At 42.7% G+C, this 21,259-nt stretch overlaps 1 protein-coding gene across 1 annotated transcript in view; it reads right to left on the bottom strand.

Moving 5' to 3' along the window:
- Nucleotides 1-2,084: 2,084 nt before the first annotated feature.
- Nucleotides 2,085-21,259, bottom strand: part of LOC138372061 (peptidyl-prolyl cis-trans isomerase-like) — a 63,056-nt gene continuing 43,881 nt past the window's right edge. Inside the window, exons 3-4 of the mRNA XM_069337245.1 lie at nucleotides 2,813-3,028; nucleotides 2,085-2,696 (exon numbers count right to left, since the gene is read on the bottom strand). Coding sequence (XP_069193346.1) covers nucleotides 2,193-2,696; nucleotides 2,813-3,028 — 720 coding nt within the window. The 3' untranslated portion in view covers nucleotides 2,085-2,192. The remainder of the gene's footprint in view (nucleotides 2,697-2,812; nucleotides 3,029-21,259) is intronic.

Below are 21,259 nucleotides of genomic sequence, written 5' to 3'. Positions count from 1 at the left end.
GCACCACGGACGGGATGCAAGTTAGGGACACTGGCCTGTAGTTCAGTGTTTCCTGTTTATCCCCCTTCTTGTATATCGAGACTACATTTGCCACCTTCTAAATTTCTGGCAGTTCACCTGTTACCAGTGATTTGTTATACACCATTGAGAGTGGCAGGCACAGTAGTTCTGCTCCTTCCTTTAGTATCCATGGTGATATACCATCCGGGCCTATAGCCTTTGTCACATTCAACTCTTGTAAAAACTTCCTTACATCTCCATTGGTAATCTCAAATTCCTCTAGTGGTGCCTGGTTAATTATTCCTTCTATCTCTGGAACTTCTCCTTGCTCTAATGTGAAGACTTCCTGGAATTTCATATTCAGTTCCTCACACACTTCCTTGTTGTTTGTAGTGAATCTGTCTGCCCCTATCCTCAGTTTCATTACCTGTTCCTTCAATGTTGTCTTTCTCCTGATATGGCTGTGCAGCAATTTAGCCTTGCTTGCTATGCTGTTTTCATATTGCCCTTCTGTCATTTTTCTCACCTTGACATATTCAGTCCTGGCTCTCTGGTAACCTTCTCTGCTATCAAGTGTCCTGTTATTTCTACAGTTTCTTCATGCTCTTTTACTTTGTTGCTTAGCTAGCTTACTTCTCTGATTAAACCATGGGTTTCTTACCTGCATTTAATTTTTTAATTTTTTGGCCGGGATAAACTTTTCTGCTGCCTCCTTGCACTTCTGCATGATGTATTCCATCATGTTTTGGGCCGTTGTTCCCCTTAGCTCTGATTCCCATGTTATATCTGTTAGGAATTTTCTTATCTCCTCGTAATTTCCCTTACGACATGCTAGCCTTTTGCTTTCAGTTCCCTTTCTCGAGTACTTTAGCCCTTCTTCGACCAGATACTCAAACGTCAATACACTGTGATTGCTCATTCCTACTGGGGCCTCGAAGTCAATTTCCCCTATGTTGGAGTCAGAGTGAAGACTCGGCCAAGTCTCGCTGGTTCATCATTTCTAGTTGGTTCCCTGACATGTTGGCTTAGAAAGTTTCTTGTTGCAACCTCCACTAGTTTGGCTCTTCGTGTATCCTCTCCTATGTGCGGTTCCTTGTTCTCCCAGTCTATCCTTCCGTCATTGAAGTCCCCCATGATGAGCAGATGGGATCGATTTCTACAGGCAGCAGCGGCTGCCCTCACAATTACGTTATTAACTGCCATGTTGTTTCTGTCATACTCTTGCCTGGGTCTTCTGTCATTTGGCGGAGGGTTATATATCACTGCTACTACGACTCTAGGTCCTCCCATCGTCATGGTGCCTGTTATGTAGTCTCTAATCCCTTCACAGCCTGGGATAACCATCTCCTTGAAACTCCATTCCTTTCTCATGAGTAGGGCCACTCTACCTCCTCCCCTACTCTCCCTCTCTTTCCTTTTTACAGTGTAATCCTGGGGGAACACTGCATTTGTTATGATTCCTGAGAGTTTTGTTTCCGTGATTCCAATTACATCTGGGTTTACTTACTTTACAAGTGTGGGGCCTGAGATGATGGTGATATAGATGTGATAGTGAAGCTATAATGATACAGCAATCGTAGGTGACAGTAATGAGAAGATATAGCATTGATAGTGATACAGCAGTGATAGTCATGTATAAGATAGTTAAATACCAAAAATAGTGAAGTTATGATGATATAGTGATAAAGGTATGTCCTTAAATTACATTGGTATCAAAACACGCAATCCATGGTGATGCAGGAGTGATGGTGATGGATGTAGTAGAGTGAACTACTACAATCTCCGTGGTGTAGTGATAAGACACTCACCTGGCGTTTCGTGAGCGCTTTGTCCTGTGTTTGTATCCTGGCCGGGGAGGATTTACTGGGCGTTATTCCTTAACTGTAGCCTCTGTTTACCCAATAGTAAAATGGGTATCTGGTTGTTAAACGATTTGGTGGGGTCGTATTCCGGGGAACATAGAATTAAGGACTTGCCTGAAACACTACGCGTGCTAGTGATGGTACAAGAATGTAAGAACTCTTTATACGAAATAATATATATATATATATATATATATATATATATATATATATATATATATATATATATATAAATAACTAGAATGGCAACACCACACTAGTGATGGTGGTGGTACAGTGAACTAGAGTGGCAGCACAATACCACAGTTGTGATGGTGGTGGTACAGAAACCTAGAGTGGCAGCACAACACCACAGTCCACCACAGTCACCTCCGTAATGTCACTGTGGTTGACTGCTGCCATCACCACATCCAGGCCGCTCACCACATCACCGAAGACACATGGCCACTGGTGACCACCCTGGCGGTCCCTGGTGGTGATGTTGAACTGGGCACTCCTGTGGTCCCACCAGGACCACACAGCTCCTGCCCGGCCTGACCTCTGGTACTGACCTTGGAGGTCAGCCAGCAGTGGAGCTCCTCCCTCACCATCATTACTCTCGTAGTCTCCACCCACCACCCACTCCCCCAGCTGACCCTTTTTCACCACCCGCAACAGTTTAGTGTTGCGGTAGGTGTGGCCCCGCTGGCCCGTACACAACAACACAAACTGTCTGGCCAGCGGAGTGTCAGGGGTCAGCCGGATGGTGACCCGCCCTCTTGTTGACCCCGCCCACCCGAGGTCAAGGAACGCCACGGTGCGGGAGGGCTCCAACACGCCCACTACCTCACTCTCCTGCAGAAAATGAAATCAATCATGGTGATAACTGTACAACAAAATGATATCATATTAGTTATCAAAACTCAGTAAGTCAGTAATGTCAGTAAAACTAGTGGACGTAATAAAGTAACCTGGAGGGTGTGGGCGTGGTCGGGCGAGGGCTGACGCAGGAGTGGGTGGAGGCACAGCTGGCCATCTTTTAGAGTTATCCTGGCGGAGCGGCGGCCATCTTGGTCTTCCTGGACGGCCAACACCCGGCCAGCCTCCACCAGCCTCTTGACGGCTAACATCCGGCCAGCCTCCACCAGCCTCTTGACGGGCTCACTCATCCTGCGGAGGTCCTCAATCTGTGGACAGTGTCACCCCCATTATGACTTCTGGTCAGTGTCAGCACCATTATCACCTGTGGTCAGTGTCAGCACCATTATCACCTGTGGTCAGTGTCAGCCCCATTATCACCTGTGGTCAGTGTCAGTCCCATTATTACCTGTGGTCAGTGTCAGTCCCATTATCACCTGTGGTCAGTGTCAGCCCCATTATCACCTGTGGTCAGTGTCAGCCCCATTATCACCTGTGGTCAGTGTCAGCCCCATTATCACCTGTGGTCAGTGTCAGCCCTATTATCACCTTTGGTCAGTGTCAGCCCCATTATGCTGGACCTGTAGCTCCAGCCCCCTCTACTGGCAGGGGGTTGGTGCTGGACCTGTAGCTCCAGCCCCCCCTCTACTGGCAGGGGGTTGGTGCTGGACCTGTAGCTCCAGCCCCCTCTACTGGCAAGGGGTTTGTGCTGGACCTATAGCTCCAGCCCCCCTCTACTGGCAGGGGGTTGGTGCTGGACCTGTAGCTCCAGCCCCCTCTACTGGCAAGGGGTTTGTGCTGGACCTATAGCTCCAGCCCCCCTCTACTGGCAGGGGGTTGGTGCTGGACCTGTAGCTCCAGCCCCCTCTACTGGCAAGGGGTTTGTGCTGAACCTATAGCTCCAGCCCCCCTCTACTGGCAGGGGGGTTGGTGCTGGACCTGTAGCTCCAGCCTCCCTCTACTGGCAGGGGGTTGGTGCTGGACCTGTAGCTCCAGCCTCCCTCTACTGGCAGGGGGTTGGTGCTGGACCTGTAGCTCCAGCCCCCCCTCTACTGGCAGGGGGTTGGTGCTGGACCTGTAGCTCCAGCCTCCCTCTACTGGCAGGGGGTTGGTGCTGGACCTGTAGCTCCAGCCCCCCTCTACTGGCAGGGGGTTGGTGCTGGACCTGTAGCCCCAGCATAGTGACCATAGTTCCTTGTTCAAGGGGAATTTTATGCATAATAAGAGGAGTCATGTATAAGATATGTTGACCTAAGACCTAACTTTTTTCCTGGTAGAGCAACAACAGCTCTATTCTTGTTCAAAATTTCCAAAAGCTGAACCACAGTCAGGGAAATCAGTAGCATTGAGGTGTTGCCCTTTCACTTCAGGCTGAGATCCCTGTCCTCCAGGTGTGAGTGTACAAACAGTATGTTCCATGGAGAGATCGTCTACGACTTGCACCGGAAACGAGTAATGGGCAAAATCTACAATATGGGTGCCAGACTGGAGATGGATGTCGGCATTACTACTGTTTGCAATATACAATGTAATGGTATCATCCTGCACTGTGTGCCAAGAGGGTTCAACAAATGTACCGTTCACTTTACACGTTTCACTTTCCGCAATGACTTCCAATAACTCAAGCACTCCCTGAACCTTAAGTCTTACTCTGGTGAGAGAATGAGAGTGCAGCACAGTGTCAGTAGCTGTGGAACCACTGACTTCAAAGATGGAAGCTGCCAGGCAAGCAAGACAACAAGAATCTGTTAGGGCATCCCCCTCCAGAAGGTCTCGATACTCACTCTCCTTAACAACTGCACAACTACGATGCTGCAATCGAGTGCCCGTTTTGTTGACCAATCCACACACTAGCAAATGAAAGGCCGAAGTTTTGGTCTGTCCTGGACCATTCTCAAGTCGCAGTAGAATACCCGAGTGCCCGTTTTCTTGGGCATGCTACTGCAACAAGGATCTGAGAAACCTACGCTAGCAAGTCAGGTGTCGACAAAATTAATGTCGTCTGATTGAAGGTTGAACACATGGCCCTGTCGATACTTGCTACACAAGGGTATGACGTAGTCTTTGATACAAATGTTCCAACAATGGTGAGACAATGCAATATTTTCATCAATCATGGTGTACAAACCTAGGAGAATGTCACCAGGAAAATGGATACTGTCAACATGTTATAGACAATGTGATGTCATTTAACTTGAGTGGGAGGTTAATTTCCCCCTGAACATTTAACCTTCAAACCGCTAGGAGCCCAAATGGAATTCACACTCACAGGCGCAACAAAAAAAAAAATCCAAAAAATTCTTTCGTCCTATAGAAGTGTTCATTTTTGTTCCCTGATCACGGAAAAAATAAAAAAAATCGTAGGTGGCATATTTTAGCCGCAATAGGGTAGGGAAGTGTGGCAAAAAAGGGGCGTTGGCAGAGTCTTCGCCAGACGAGGTCTACTCCGCCGGAGCTGTCAGACAGCAGTTGCCACAAATATATTATTACCTAATTATTTCAATGTCTCTGATTTTTTCTTAGTTTTTTTGCAGTAATATTATTCCATACAGTGAATTGTGGTATATTTATATTATAAAATGTGTGAACCATCGCTGTACTCAAAATTATGGTGTGCATATTAGTGATTCAATTATTATGTTCATAAAACAATAAACAAATAGTTTTGCTGTTGTTACACTATATACACAGGTTATATATAAGTATTTGCATGTTTTGTACACCATAACGAACTACTAAGTTGGTCTTGTGAGTCAAAAAGTAACGAGGAGTGACCGCCAAACACCAGCGAGCCACTCACTGCCACTCCCTCCCTCAACACCACCTCACTCACCCTCATTCACCTCCTACAATACTCTTTCCGTATTTATTCACTATACACAGACGTTATATATACGTATTTACATGTTTTGTTCACCATAACTGTACATCTAAGCTTGTATGGTGAGTAAAGGCCACAAAGACGTAGCTACTCACACAGTCAGCTGATCGGCGGCCGCCCTCAAGGCCAGACGCACTAATATTTGTCCTTCAACAATATTGTTTGTGGTGTTATTACGCTATATACACAAATTATATATAAGTATCTACCTGTTTTATTCACCATACCTGAACAAATAAGCTGGTATGGTGCCCAAAGACCATAGTGGCCATCAGTAAACACCATGCCAAGTCGTGCAGACGACGCTCCTCCCTCACCAAAATGGCGGTTCCCAACCTACTCCTCTTGCTGTTTATACCCTCTATACACACGTTATATATAAGTATCTACATTTGTGTTCACCATAGCGAACCACTAAGCTGGTATGGTGAGTGCAGTCAATAAATGGTGGCCACACACAGTCAGAAGACGACGCCACAACCCTCCCTCGCACAGCCTTACGCCTCCCTCCATGGAGCACAGCGCTAAATATCACCACAATCCTGCTATTATCAGAATCCTGGTCAGTTTTATCACAGTCAGGGGGCTTCAGTAATACTATCACTGCTAAATAATAGCAGTATCATATATATTATGGTATTTGTAGGCGATGCTGTGGTCACAAGCTGAACAGCGGTGCTGTGAGCTCGTGCGCCAGCCTTGGTGGCTTGCTCAATACTGACGCTCTCACACCCAAGAATGTTGGCCTGGATTTTTTTTTCTAGGTGGCATCTGGCAACTATCGGTCGTAGCTGTACTATAGCTGCCCCTATCCCAGGCGGGGAGTTTAAATTATAGCGCTAGACACGAAATCATATATAAATGATGTGCGCGGTTTCGGTTTTGTCACTGATATCATTTATATATGATATGCGCGGTTTGAGGGTTAATGTATTTCCTGAAACACCACTTAGAAAAGGTATGGGTGTCTTTCTACTGGAGCAGGGTGCTTACTTGCAATATCTCTAAGAGCTGAGGGCTTGACAATATTAATTTTTGCACCAGAGTCAAGAAAAACTTTTAAAACTCTACCATGTGCAATGGCTGAGACAAGGGGGCTATCACTTGAGACTGGACAAATTAGTACTTGTAACTTATATTGCCTAGGATATCTGCGTCTCGTCTGGGTCAAATTCACTGTGGTTCCGTCAACATCTACAACTGGGCTAGAGTCAGTGTCCTTCTCTGTCGAGTGTTCAAATCTATTTTGGCTGGCTACTGAGTACATAGGGAAGGCACTAGGACTGACTAACTTGAATTGGTTAGCAGATGGCTTTGGGGGGTATCCTGATGACATGGAGTGAACATTCTGAGCTCCAGCATTCTGTGACCGAGTATTATAATTTGACGCTGGGCTGGGAGTTGTAATTACGCGAGTTCTGATGTCTTGGACGCTGTGCGCCTCGCCAAGACTGACCGTGGGAGCTACGAGGTGGGGATGTCCTTAGCCTATCTTTATAATCCGCAGTGTGGTGACCAACTTGCTTATGATACCTGCAATATGGGAGCCTAGAATTATTAGACTGACAAGGGGACCGAGAGAATTGCCTAGGGGATGATGATTTAGAAGCGGACCAACAGTCCCTTGTGAGGTGGTTAGTCTTACCATAATGCCAACACGAGGAAGTGGATGGTTGTGGGCTATAACGTCTTGGCAGCTTATGAGTAGAATTTGACTGCGGGCTACGACCATGGGTGCGGTTCTGCGACCAGGAGTTTTGAGAGTTTGTGGGAGGATGCTGAGGGCTTGTTACTACATTCACAGTGTCAGAGGATGGCAACAGTTGAGCACTTCGGGGAGCTAGTTTGTCAGTGGCATTGTTAATAGCCTCAAACACTTCAACAATTTCATGTTTAACTCCAAAATTTTGTTGTTCGATGATGGGTTTAGTATGCCCCGAGGAAAGATGCATTAACTCTCAAACCTCGAGGGGTCCAAATGGCTTCAACACCCTCAGGCGCAACAACAACAACAAAAACTTTTTCTTTTTAATCTCTTTATTTGTGTTTCTTGAGCATGGCAAAAATAATAAAAAAAATTAATTGTACTTACCAACGATGTAAATGAGCCGAGAAGGTTGATGATGACGTCATGCCTCATCTTTGCTAGAGTGTTGTGCGCCCGGGGTGAGTCAGCGTGACGGAGGCGGAGCCAGAGTTGCCACGAATTTATTTTCGTGGTGTTTTTTACAGTGTCTATGGCGTATTTTACACCCATTTTTTTCACTGGTGTGGTTCAATATGTTTTCACTTGACGATTTGTTATCATAGAACTGTTATCAATTTACAGTATATTATATTCACATACAGTATTAGGGTCACAAGTATTTGCACAAAAATGTCTTATTTTCAATAAAATATACTACAGTGGTACCTCGCATAACGATCGCCCCAAAAGACGAAGATTTTGGGTAACGAACGGTCCCGATCGGCGTCAAATCGTCCCGTATGACGAACGCTGGTTTGAGTAACGTCAACACCACATGGTGGGGTCACGCTGCTTCTTGCACATTCTTAGACGCCTCTGATGATGCACATAAATTATGTTGTTCTTGTTTAAAGATGCTAATAATGCTGGGATATAAAGGGGGTGACTGCTGAGATGTTGCAAAGCATTGACGTTTTTGTAGGAAAAAAGAAATGAAATGTCTGATATACAACAAATGTCAAAAAGGTTCATTCAGTGTTCGGCAGGTAGGCTGCTCCATTATAACAATCTTTCTTTGTTTCAAATGTGTTCCATTTGTTTTGTATCTGTCATTTACGTCTCAATAATGGAGAAGCCTACCTTACATATACACTCAACAAACCATTATGACATTTTCCTTTCTTCAAATGTGTTCAATATTTATTTTTCATTTGTCTTATAGCAAAAGGTTCGTTCGGTAGTCGGCAGGTAGGCTGCTCCATGTTTCTTATATACAAAAAACGTAAATAATAAAAAAAATTAAGAATTTTGAAAACCAGTACAAATGTCAAAAAGGTTCGCTCGGTGGTCTACAGGTCGGCTGCTCCATGTTTCTTAAATAAAAAAATAAAAGAACTGTTGAAACAATTTGAAAAATGGACAAATGCAATAAAGGTTCGTTCAGTGTTTGTCGGGTAGGCTGCTCCATTATTGAGACGTAAGTGACAAATACAAAACAAATGGAACACATTTGAAACAAAGAAAGATCGTCATAATGGAGCAGCCTATCCAACAAACACTGAACGAACCTTTTGCTATAACGAATATGAAAGACAAGGGCTGCTGGCTGGGTTAGTACTGCATTAGCAACCATTTGTAGCACACGTGCCTCTGGCTCCCAAACACCTGTCCGACACGGTGTTGAAAGAATGCGCTCAGTCGGTGCAATTCAGACCCTATTGTTTGAAGAACATAAGGGTCATAACATAGGTGGAGCTAGGCGCAATAAGGGCTTAGCACAACAGTCGGATGCAAGTGATACAGCACCTATGAGGATGATACAGCGAGCATATCCAGTTGTAGCTCTGAGCCCCACCCTTGCCATCTCCAATTTATATAGATGAATCGTTTTCTGCATTTAGTGATGATGCATCTGATACAAGTAGCATAGATGAACAGTGTTAGCGACTTCCATGGTGGTATTGTCCATAGATATTTTCAAGAATACCTGAATCTCTTCCTGACTGATGAACACTCTTTGAGGCTCGCTGAATCTCTTCCTGTGTGGGACCTTACAAAGCGATCTTTTCAAGACTACCTTACAAATTGAGCTTTTCCTATAATCGTTTCAATACTACCTTATGCTTTACAAGCTTGGTTACATACCACCTACAAGTACTAAAGCCAAGGGTGAACGCGAGTGCGTTATTTGCAAGCACACAGAACAATGAAACAGGAAACGAAAATCTATCTATAGCTGGTGCAAGGAGAGCAAAGTCGCACTGTGTACCATGGACTACTTCGTTGATTATTACGCAACTCCAAAGTACTGAGTGTGTAATAGTGTGTGTTACTGTGTAAATAGTATGTGAAACTGTACATATTGTAATTTTAGTGAATTTTTACCACATAATATTGTGACAATAAACATTTATTGTGGATGCATTACTGACACATGTATCACAGTTCCATGGAAAATTATGAACATTCTACTGTATACATGTTGTAAAGGTCACAAATATGCATCATATACGTTAAAAGAAGCAAATAAAACCGCATTGGAAATACATAGAAAAAATATTTTAAAATATATTTGTGGCAACACTCGGTGCTTGAATGGCCTGCGCGACCGTGTCTGGGAGTTCACACACGAGCGACCAGCCCCTGATGACGTCACAGCACACCTTGTCCACGCCCTCACAGCCAAAGTAAGTGGAATTTGGTATTTATTTTTACATAGACATGTTCAGGGAAGGTAATTTATCATTTTACAAAGAAAAATGATATTTTGAGGAACATTTGATGTCATGCACTCTGGGGAAATTTCACAATAAACACAGTGCATCACACTGGTTACATGGGGGACACTCGTTTTGTATGACGTCCGTTTCACATGACGAACATGGAACAGATTAAATTCGTTATGCGAGGTACCACTGTATTTTATATTATTTATTTTCCATATTTACACCCACTTATTCTGTATTTACATGTTTTTGCACCAGTCTTGAACATTTAGAACTCATCACGACTGTGATACTCGTTAAAACATTTGACATAGCACAGAGGGACTTGACACGCTGTGCACCAAGTCATCACCATTTTTCGTTTCTGTTGCCTCTTGGTCGTTGTCTTGTATACAATGCACTCACGCTGGCCAATAGCACGCTTTGCAGTTGGTGGTAAATACCTGAGATTGTGTGTGACAAAGGCATCCTTGAAAGTGAACCTGGGTGTTGGAGCATGGTGCAATACCAGGTGCAGAATGGGCCTCTGTATGCCAGGAATTACTTTGCCAAATTTCTCTAGTAATTGTGTCACTACAGTAAAACTGAACGCACAGAAATTTCGTTTACCACTTTTTTGACAAGATACATATTGTAACTGTTCAGCATTATTACATCAACAAGGTGGAAAAACATTTTCTTGGTCCACTTCACTGTTTTGCGTACACACTTCACTGCCCCCACCATATCACATTTATCCACCAAACACATGTTGATGTTATAGTTCAAGACACAATCTGGCTTATAAATTATTTCTTTTGCTGTTCTGTTCATCTTGCCACTGTCCAACATTGTACCATTGTGAATGGTGGTCAACGTGTTCACTTCACGCCTGTCTTTCCACCGCAATGAAAACATTGCACCTGTTTTCCTTAGCTCGCAATCACCAACCTGCATAGCAGTGTGAAACACTGGCATTTCCCTTCGTTTTGCCTTCACTGTGCCACACACTCCAGTTCTATTATCAAGTAAGAACCTGGTTAGCAAGGGACTGGTATAATAGTTATCTGTGTACAATATGTGGGCCCCTTGTTCAGATATGGTGCAAGCAGTGCCTTCACAGCACTACCTGAGAAGCCATGTTGGTCATTAGCAGGAATGTCAACATTTGTACCCATATACATGATCATGTGTAACACAATTCTTGTTTCACAATCACAGAGTACAAAGAATTTCAATCCAAATCGGTGGCGTTTGGAGGGAATATACTGCTTGAAGGCAAGACGTCCTTTGAAAAGCACAAAGGATTCGTCAATCACAAGCTTCTGAGCTGGTACGTAGAAATCCCTGTACTTTCCAATAAGATCATTCAGGACGTCCCCCACCTTCCAAAGTCTATCATCACCATTCTGGTCTAAATTATTTGCAAAATGAAGACACCTAAGTATTATCGCAAATCAGTCTCGAGACATATATTTGCCGAACATTGGTGTTGGAACAGTATGGTCTTTGCTCCAATAATGGTCAAGTACGTGTTTGACACAATGTTTCATCAACATACACAGTGCCAAAAACACATCCCACACCAGCAGAATGCTCGCCAAGAATGGGACAAGAAAATGAACTGAAGAAAGTGAGCTTCAAGGCAATGTACACTAACATAGATGGAATTACTAATAAAACAAGTGAACTCAGAGAATGGGCACTAGAAGAAAACCCAGACATAATAGCACTCACAGAAACAAAGCTAACGAACACCATAACAAACGCAGTGTTTCCACAGGGCTACTATGTAGTGAGGAAAGAGAGAGAAGGGAGAGGAGGTGGTGTAGCTTTGCTACTAAGAGAAGGTTGGAGTTTCGAGGAGATGGTAATTCAGAACTGTGAAGGTTTCAGTGACTACATATCAGGCACCATGGCAACTGGAGGACAGAAAATTATAGTAGTAGTCATATATAACCCCCCACCGAATGACAGAAGACCCAGACAGGAATATGATAGAAACAACTTGGCCACCATCAATATAATAGAGAGAGCAGCTTCTGTGGCTAGCAGGAACGGATCCAGGCTCCTAATCATGGAAGACTTCAACCATGGGAAGATAGATTTGGGGAACAGAGACCCACATGGAGGCCCAGACACATGGAGAGCTAAGCTGCTGGATGTGGCAACAAGAAACTTTCTAAGTCAACACGTCAAGGGACCGACAAGAATGAGAGGAGGGGATGAACCAGCCTTGCTTGATCTGATATTTACCCTAAATGAGTTGGATATAAGGGAAGTTAAGTTGGAAGCCCCCTTGGGAATGAGTGATCATAGTGTATTGAGCTTTGAGTACCTGGTTGAGCTAGGAATTATCACCCCCAAAAAAGAACTGGGAAACAAAGGGCTGGCGTACCGAAAGGGAAACAATGAGGAGATGAATAAATTCCTATGGGATATACATCGGGACACAGAACTCGGAACCAAGTCCGTACAAGACATGATAGACTATGTCACCCAAAAATGTCAGGAGGCTGTAAGCAGGTTTGTCCCAGCCTGACAGGAAAAAACAGAGAAGCAAAGGAAGAATCCGTGGTTTAATAGGGAATGTATGAAAGCAAAGGAGCTGAACATAAGGGCATGGAGGAACTTCCGTAATAACAGAACACCAGAAAGTAGAGAGATACCAGAGAACCAGGAACGAGTATGTTAGTGTAAGAAGAGCAGCTGAGAAAAGGTATGAAAATGATATAGCTAATAAAGCCAAGACAGAACCAAAGCTACTACACAGTCACATCAGGAGGAAGACAACAGTGAACGAACAGGTGATGAAACTTAGGGTGGGCGAGGACAGGCACACAGAGAATGACAAAGAGGTGTGTGAAGAACTCAACAAAAGGTTCCAGGAGGTCTTTACAATAGAACAGGGAGAAGTCATGGCGCTAGGAGAGGTGGCAGCAAACCAGGTGACCTATGAAAGGTTCGAAATTACAAGAGATGAGGTCAAGAAGCACCTATTGGAGCTGGATGTGAGAAAAGCTGTTGGGCCGGATGGAATCTCACCATGGGTATTGAAAGAGTGTGCAGGAGCACTTTGCTTGCCACTCTCCATAGTGTATAGTAGGTCACTGGAAACAGGAGACCTACCAGAAATATGGAAGACTGCTAATGTAGTACCAATATTTAAAAAGGGTGACAGACAAGAGGCACTGAACTACAGGCCAGTGTCCTTAACTTGTATACCATGCAAGGTGAGGGAGAAGATTGTGAGAAAAAACCTAGTAACACATCTGGAGAGAAGAGACTTCATGACAACCCATCAACATGGGTTCAGGGAGGGTAAATCTTGCCTTACAGGCTTGATAGAATTCTACGATCAGGTGGCAAAGATTAAGCAAGAAAGAGAAGGATGGGCGGACTGCATTTTTTTAGACTGTCAGAAAGCTTTTGACACAGTACCCGATAAAAGGTTGATGCATAAGCTGGAGAAACAGGCCGGAGTAACTGGTAGGGTGCTCCAGTGGATAAAGGAGTACCTAAGCAATAGGAAGCAGAGAGTTATAGTGAGGGGTGAGACTTCAGAATGGCGTGAAGTCACCAATGGAGTCCCACAGGGCTCTGTGCTTGGACCTATCCTGTTTCTGATATACGTAAATGATCTCCCAGAGGGTATAGACTCATTCCTCTCAATGTTTGCTGACGACGCCAAAATTATGAGAAGGATTAAGACAGAGGAGGACAGCTTGAGGCTTCAAGAAGACCTGGACAAGCTGCAGGAATGGTCGAACAAATGGCTGTTAGAGTTTAACCCAAGCAAATGTAATGTAATGAAGATAGGGGTAGGAAGCAGGAGACCAGATACAAGGTATCACCTGGGAGATGAAATACTTCAAGAGTCAGAGAGAAAGACCTGGGGGTTGATATCATGCCAGACCTGTCCCCTGAAGCTCATATAAAGAGGATAACATCAGCAGCATATGCCAGGTTGGCTAACATAAGAACGGCCTTTAGAAACTTGTGTAAGGAATCTTTCAGAACATTATATGCCACATATGCCAGACCAATCCTGGAGTATGCGGCTCCAGCATGGAGTCCATATCTAGTCAAGCATAAGACTAAACTGGAAAAGGTTCAAAGGTTTGCCACCAGACTAGTACCCGAGCTGAGAGGTATGAGCTACGAGGAGAGACTACGGGAATTGAACCTCACTTCGTTAGAAGACAGAAGAGTTAGGGGGGCCATGATCACCACATTCAAGATTCTCAAGGGAATCGACAGGGTTGATAAAGACAGGCTATTTAACACAGGGGGCACACGCACAAGGGGACACAGGTGGAAACTGAGTGCCCAAATGAGCCACAGAGATATTAGAAAGAACTTTTTTAGTGTCAGAGTGGTTGAAAAATGGAATGCATTAGGAAGTAATGTGGTGGAGGCTGACTCCATACACAGTTTCAAGTGTAGATATGATAGAGCCCAATAGGCTCAGGAACCTGTACACCTGTTGATTGACGGTTGAGAGGCGGGACCAAAGAGTCAGAGCTCAACCCCCACAAGCACAACTAGGTGAGTACAACTAGGTGAGTACATACATTTCACCCACAGTCGTATCTTTCCATCGCTGTAAACGTGAAAAATCTGGTAACTCTTCCTCATCAATGAGATCAGCTGCATATTTGTTCGTTTCCTGAACAATATATTCCATCAGCGGCTCATCTAAATATGCGGTAAAATAGTTCATTTCACACATATCTGCACCTTTATCAGGAAAAAGGTCTGTAATCCCAACATCTGAATTATCAAACAGACGAATTTGTGTAACAAAATCTGTCCCATCACTCCACACAAAAACACCGGGTGTCTTTCTAGAGCCAATAGTGGCACCACAGCGAGGAAACCGTTGACCAGGAGCCGAAGCAGGTCTAGGAACAGTAGGGGCGGGCAGGGACAGTGACAGAAAATTACTTGATGTTGAGGGTCTTTGTTCATCAGCGTCCCTATGTGATGCCATGTGGTGTTGCATAGCTGGGCCAGATGCTGCTGACGCGACAAAATGTCGCTTGGCAACACCACGCACTCCACTGGCACTAGCACCTGAACTATTTTCCGATTCTAAGTCACTAAAACCAGAAAATGATTCACCTTCCTCAGACTCGTCGAACAAAACATCAATATCCTGCAAGGTAGCACATGAACTGTGGGGTCTGGCACGAAGTGGAGTCGAGTGAGGGCGAGGAAACATGGGCTAGATAATAGGCCTAGCCCTGGTGGAGCCAGCATGTTTACACTCATTGTCGGTCGTATCCACCTCTGAGGGCTGTGTGTAGTCATGATCAAAGTCCGAGTAGTCAATATCAGATTCATCACCATCTGGGAACAAATTCTTATTAATTTCGTCAGAGGTCGCGAGGAATGCCTCGTTGAGCCAGGTCGGTCGTTGGAACTTGATGCGCTCGCCATGGTATCCGCCGGGTAACTGAGGCCTCTACACAATGGCAGCCTACTTGGGATTATTTCCCTGGTGGCGTTTTTCTCGGTGCGGCTCGCCGATGACTACCCCTATCCCACGCGGGGCGTTTAAATTATAGTGATAGACACAAAATCATCTATTAACTCTTAAATGGTGCATGGCTATATACCATTTGACACCCACAGGCGCATACAAAAAAAAATCCTAACCTGTTAATTTGTGTTCACTGATCATGGGAAAAATAAAAAAAAAATCGTAAGTGGCATATATTGCCTGCTATAGCGAGGGGGAAGTTTGGCAAAAAAACAGGCGCTGACTCAGCGAGCGTCCCAGATGGTCTGTTGATCGCCAGCTGTCAGGCCGGAGTTGCCACAGATAATTACTTAATTATTTCAATGTCTCTGATTGATTTTTCGTAGTTTTTTTGCTGTAATATTATTCAATAGTGTGTAGTGTGATATATTTATATAATAAAATGAGTGAATCATCTCTGTACTCAAAAATATGGTGTGCATATTGTTGATTCAATTATTATGTTCATCAAGCAGTGAACAAATACTTTGTCGGTCATTACACTATATACACAGGTTATATATAAGTATCTGCATGTTTTTTTCACCATAACGAACCACTAAGTTGCTATTATGAGTCAAAAAGTAACGAGGAGTGACCGCCACACACCAGCCAGCCACTCACTCCCTCAACACCTCACTCGCCCACATTCTCCTCCCACCATACTGTTTTTGCTTTTATTCACTATATACAGACGTTATATATAAGTATCTACATTCGTGTTCACCTTAACGAACCACTAAGATGGTATGCTGAGTGGCAGTGGCAGTGGCAGCCCGCCACTGGCTGCCACTCCCTCCCTCCCTCCCTCACCTCACCTGACTTGCCACCATTCTCCTCCCACCATACTGTTTTTGCTTTTATATACAGACGTTATGTATAAGTATTTACATGTTTTGTTCACCATAACTGTACACCTAAGCTTGTATGGTGAGTAAAGGCACAAAGACGTAGCTACTCACACGCACGGGCTCGCCATAGCCCGTGCTACTTGGAACTTTTTGTTCCAAGTAGCGAATCTTTAACAACAACAAGTCAGCTGGTGGAGGCCGACCTCAAGGCCAGACGCACTAATATTTCTCCTCCAACAATACTGTTTGTGCTGTTATTACGCTATATACAAACATTATATATATGTATCTACCTGTTTTATTCACCATACTTGTACAAGTAAACTGGTTTGGTGCCCAAAGACCATAGTGGTCACCAGTAAAAAACATGATAAAATTCAATATTTATAAAGAAATGCAAAGTGCCGGTAGCACAGGCACTCAGTATAGTGTGGAGGAAGAGCTTGGACACGGGGGGGGGGGGGGAGATACCAGATGCACTTAAAGTAGCAGACATAGCCCCTCTACACAAGGGAGGGAGCAAAGCATTGGCAAAGAATTATAGACCAGTTGTACTAACATCGCATATAATAAAAGTATTTGAGAGAGTGATTAGGAGTCAGGTCACCAATTTCATGGAGACCAATGACCTTCACAACCCAGGCCAACATGGATTTCGAGTGGGAAGATCGTGCCTCTCACAGCTACTTGAGCACTACGACAAAGTCACTGAGGCATTAGAAGAAAAACAGAATGCTGATGTGATATAAACAAATAAATATAAAATAAATATGTTTATTCAGGTAAGGTACATACATACATACAAGTGATGTTACATTAATGGATTGATATATAGATAGAGCTAGTACATACAATGCCTAAAGCCACTATTACGCAATGCGTTTCGGGCAAGAAAAACATTAATATCTAGAACTTAATACTAATTGAGCCTAAAGAATAAAAAGTGTTGAGAACAAATACAAATAAAGATAAAAAAAAGGGGGGAACATGACTGAAAAAGCAGAACAAATACAATAGGTTGACAAACAGACATGGGTTGACAATAGAGGAGTGAGGTAGGTTACAGGGAATTTATTAGGTAGTGTTTAGTTTTTATCTTAAACTGGTTGAGAGAGGTACAGTCTTTAACATGGTTGGGAAGGTCATTCCACATTCTGGGTCCCTTGATTTGTAGAGCATTTCTAGTTTGATTAAGTCGTACTCTAGGAATATCAAAACTGTATTTATTTCTGGTGTGGTGCTCATGGGTTCTGTTACAACCTTCAATGAAGCTTTTGAGGTCAGGATTGGCATTACAGTTCAGCGTTTTATATATGTATAATACACATGAGAGAATGTGCAGTGACTTAATATCTAACATATTCAGAGATTTGAGTAAGGGTACCGAGTGATGTCTGGGGCCAGAGTTGGATATTGTCCTAATAGCAGCTTTGTGTTGGGTAATAAGAGGACGTAAATGATTTTGGGTAGTAGAACCCCAAGCACAAATACCATAGTTGAGGTATGGATAGATGAGGGAGTAATAGAGAGTAACCAGGGCAGGGCGGGGTACATAATATCTGATCTTAGAAAGAATGCCAACAGTTTTTGAAACTTTTTTTGATATATTTAGAATGTGACCCTGTAAATTCAGCTTGTGGTCGATGAGAACGCCAAGGAATTTGCCATCTAATTTCTTACAAATTTGGGTATTGTTTATTTTTAGATTTATCTGATTAGAGGATTTATTGCCAAACAGAATATAAAACGTTTTGTCAATGTTAAGGGTGAGTTTGTTGGCGGTTAGCCAAAGATGGACTTTCTCTAGCTCAGTATTTACTGTGGCATTTAGAGCAAGGGGGTCAGGACTGGAGTAAATGAAGGTTGTGTCGTCAGCAAATAGAATTGGTTTGAGGTGTTGGGAGGCATTTGGAAGGTCATTAATGTAGATGAGAAAGAGGAGAGGGCCAAGTATGCTGCCCTGAGGAACACCAATGTTGATGGGTAGGGTGGGAGAAATTGTATTATTCACAGAAACATGCTGGAGCCTGTCAATAAGATAAGATTTGAGGTATTGCAGGGAGTGTCCTCTGACTCCATAATGATGTAATTTAAGAAGAAGGTTTTGATGGTTGACAGTGTCAAAAGCCTTACGCAGGTTCACAAATAACCCAACAGGAAACTCCTTTTTATCAAGAGCTGCGTGAATTAAGTTAATCATACTAATAAGTGCATCGTTAGTGCTTTTTTGGGGTCTGAAGCCATATTGACAAGAGCTAAGTATATTGTGTTTGGCTAGAAAAGAGTAAAGCTGCTTGTAGATTAGTTTTTCGAATATTTTTGACAAGTTAGGCAGGATTGATATAGGTCTGTAGTTGTTAACATCTGTGAGATCACCACATTTGTGGACAGGGGTTACTCTTGCCTTTTTTAGAATGTCAGGAAAGGTTTGCAGTTCAAGTGACTTGTTGAAGAGCAATGCAATAGCAGGGGCTAAAGATCTGGAGGCTTTTTTGTAAATTTAAGTTGGTATCTCCTCGAGGGCACTAGACTTGGTTTTAAGGGAAAGGATTATTTCATTGACATCAGTGGAACTAGTAGGCTTTAGGTACAGAGACTGAGGATAGTTACCTGTAAGATAGTCCTTAACATCAGTACAGGAAGATGGAATATCATTTGCAAGGGATGACCCAATGGAAGAGAAGAACCTATTGAACTCAATAGCAGAATCAGAGGCTGAAAGCTGACCAGCGTTATTGGACAGGAGTGTTGGTTTGTTATTTAAAATCTTCTTTGATCCCAATATTTGTGAAATTGTGCTCCAAGTTTTTTTAATGTTGCTCTTTATTTGGGTAAATTTATCTTCATAGTATTTAGTTTTGGCTCGTCTAATTATTTTAGATAGCAATAACGAGTAATTCTTTGAGAATTCTTTGGAGACTGTTCCTAGCCTATACTTCTTCTCAAGGTCGTGTTTTTTGTTAATGGATTTAAGTATTCCCTTTGTAAGCCAAGGATTGTTAAGTCTTTTGCTTGTGACTTGTTTTGTAAGCATAGGACAGTGGGTGTTATAAAGGCTAAGAGTTGTTTGAAGAAAAGATTGCACTGCTAGGTTGATGTCCCCTATGTTACCTAACTCGGACTCCCAGTTAACATTATCAGCAGCAGTTATAAAATTGTTTATAGCAGTTTCATTGTGCAGCCTAAAGCTTAATTCCCTTGTCTCTAGAGGTGGTTTGCTAATGTTAGTTAAGAGAAATGTGGGGTAATGGTCTGTAGTGCTATCGGTGATTATACCTGAAGTAAGCGGAGAGGTTATGTTGGTCCAGATGTGATCTAGAGTCGTAGCAGTACTATCAGTGATTCTAGTTGGTCTAGTGATTAAGGGTATGAGGAAGCAGGAATTCATACAGTTGAGGAAGCTAACAGCAGTAGGGTGTTCAGGCTCGCAGAGGTCAATATTAAAGGCCCCTGCGATAATTAGATGGTTTTTGTTCAATCTGTTATCTAGTATTAGATTTCTAAGGTTTGAGTTGAATTCAGACACATCAGTGTTAGGAATTCTATAGACTGCACCCACAGACACGACAGACTCGGCACCCTTGACTCTGAAACTGGCGAAGATATACTCCCCATAGCAGTCTCTAGTTCTAATTATTTTTAAGCATGTTAGTTCTTGGTGGTAGTAAAGAGCAGTACCACCACCTCTCTGCATTTGACGACAGTTGTGAATTGCCGAGTAGTTAGGCATGTTAAAGAGTTGAGTATTATCCTCTTTCAACCACGTTTCAGTAAGTATAATAAAAGAGAATTTGTTGTCAATAGTTTCAATCAAGGCACTAACATCATCGAAGTGTTTACCTAGGGATCTAACGTTCAAGTTGATTACAGAGATATTGTGATTATCTGTTAATACATTGTTTACATCATGTGCTGTAAAATATCTGCAATTTTGATCATTAAGTGATGATTCTCATAGATAGTGGATAAGAGGTTTAGTTCTGGGTCTATACTTGTCTGCATAAAAAGGCTGTTTGCAGGAAAACAAGGCAAGAATGGCAAATTACAAAATAGAAAACAAAGAAAAAAGTAGATTAAAAATTCTAAAGTAAAATAAACTTAATGGTAATTTTAAGTAAAAAGAAAAAAAACTTAATGGGAACTAGGAATGTAAAAAAATAACTAGAATAATTAATAACAATAGATGACCAAAAAAGTAAAAAAAAAAACAATTATGAAATCTATAAGATGAAAAGCTTGCTTACTATACTATTATAAGTACACTATAGTTGAATACTAAAGTTACACTAAAACAAACTGAGGTAGTTTAAATAGAGATACACTCAGGACACTAGATAATGAAGTTAATACTAGAGGACACAAGCAAAGCCAGTGTACTATGGAACATGGGAGTAAAAAGAAAAAAAAAACAATAATAAAGATGACAATATTTTTTTTTTTTTTTTTTTTTTTTTAACTAAAGTTAAAACCTTTTGAAGGGAAAGGCAGAGCTAGAGTACACAAAGGTAGTTAAATGAGATTATAATTTGAATTCAGGCTATACAGCAGATATCCCACAGTCACTGAGGAAAGAATTAAGGTGAGCTTCTGTGGTTATTGAATAGGTTTTTCCAGTGTCAGTCCTCCTAGCTATAATTTTACCATCTCGCACAAAACAGTGTTTAATTATAGGGAAATTTTTGCTGAAGCCACACAGTTTAAAAAAGAGATTTTGCCTGCACCTGGTCAGACATTCATTCACATAAACAGTGGATTTACTAGCAACTGCAGATGAGATAAGATCAGTCTTGCGGGAGCAGCTATCTAATTTTAATCGAATTCGCCTGTTATTAGTACCAGATGATTTGGTACC

Source organism: Procambarus clarkii, chromosome 37 (genome assembly GCF_040958095.1).
Source record: "Procambarus clarkii isolate CNS0578487 chromosome 37, FALCON_Pclarkii_2.0, whole genome shotgun sequence".
Classification (NCBI taxonomy): Eukaryota; Metazoa; Arthropoda; class Malacostraca; order Decapoda; family Cambaridae; genus Procambarus; species Procambarus clarkii.
The sequence above is the reverse complement of the archived record's forward strand: the minus strand, read 5'-3'. Positions and strand labels throughout refer to the sequence as shown.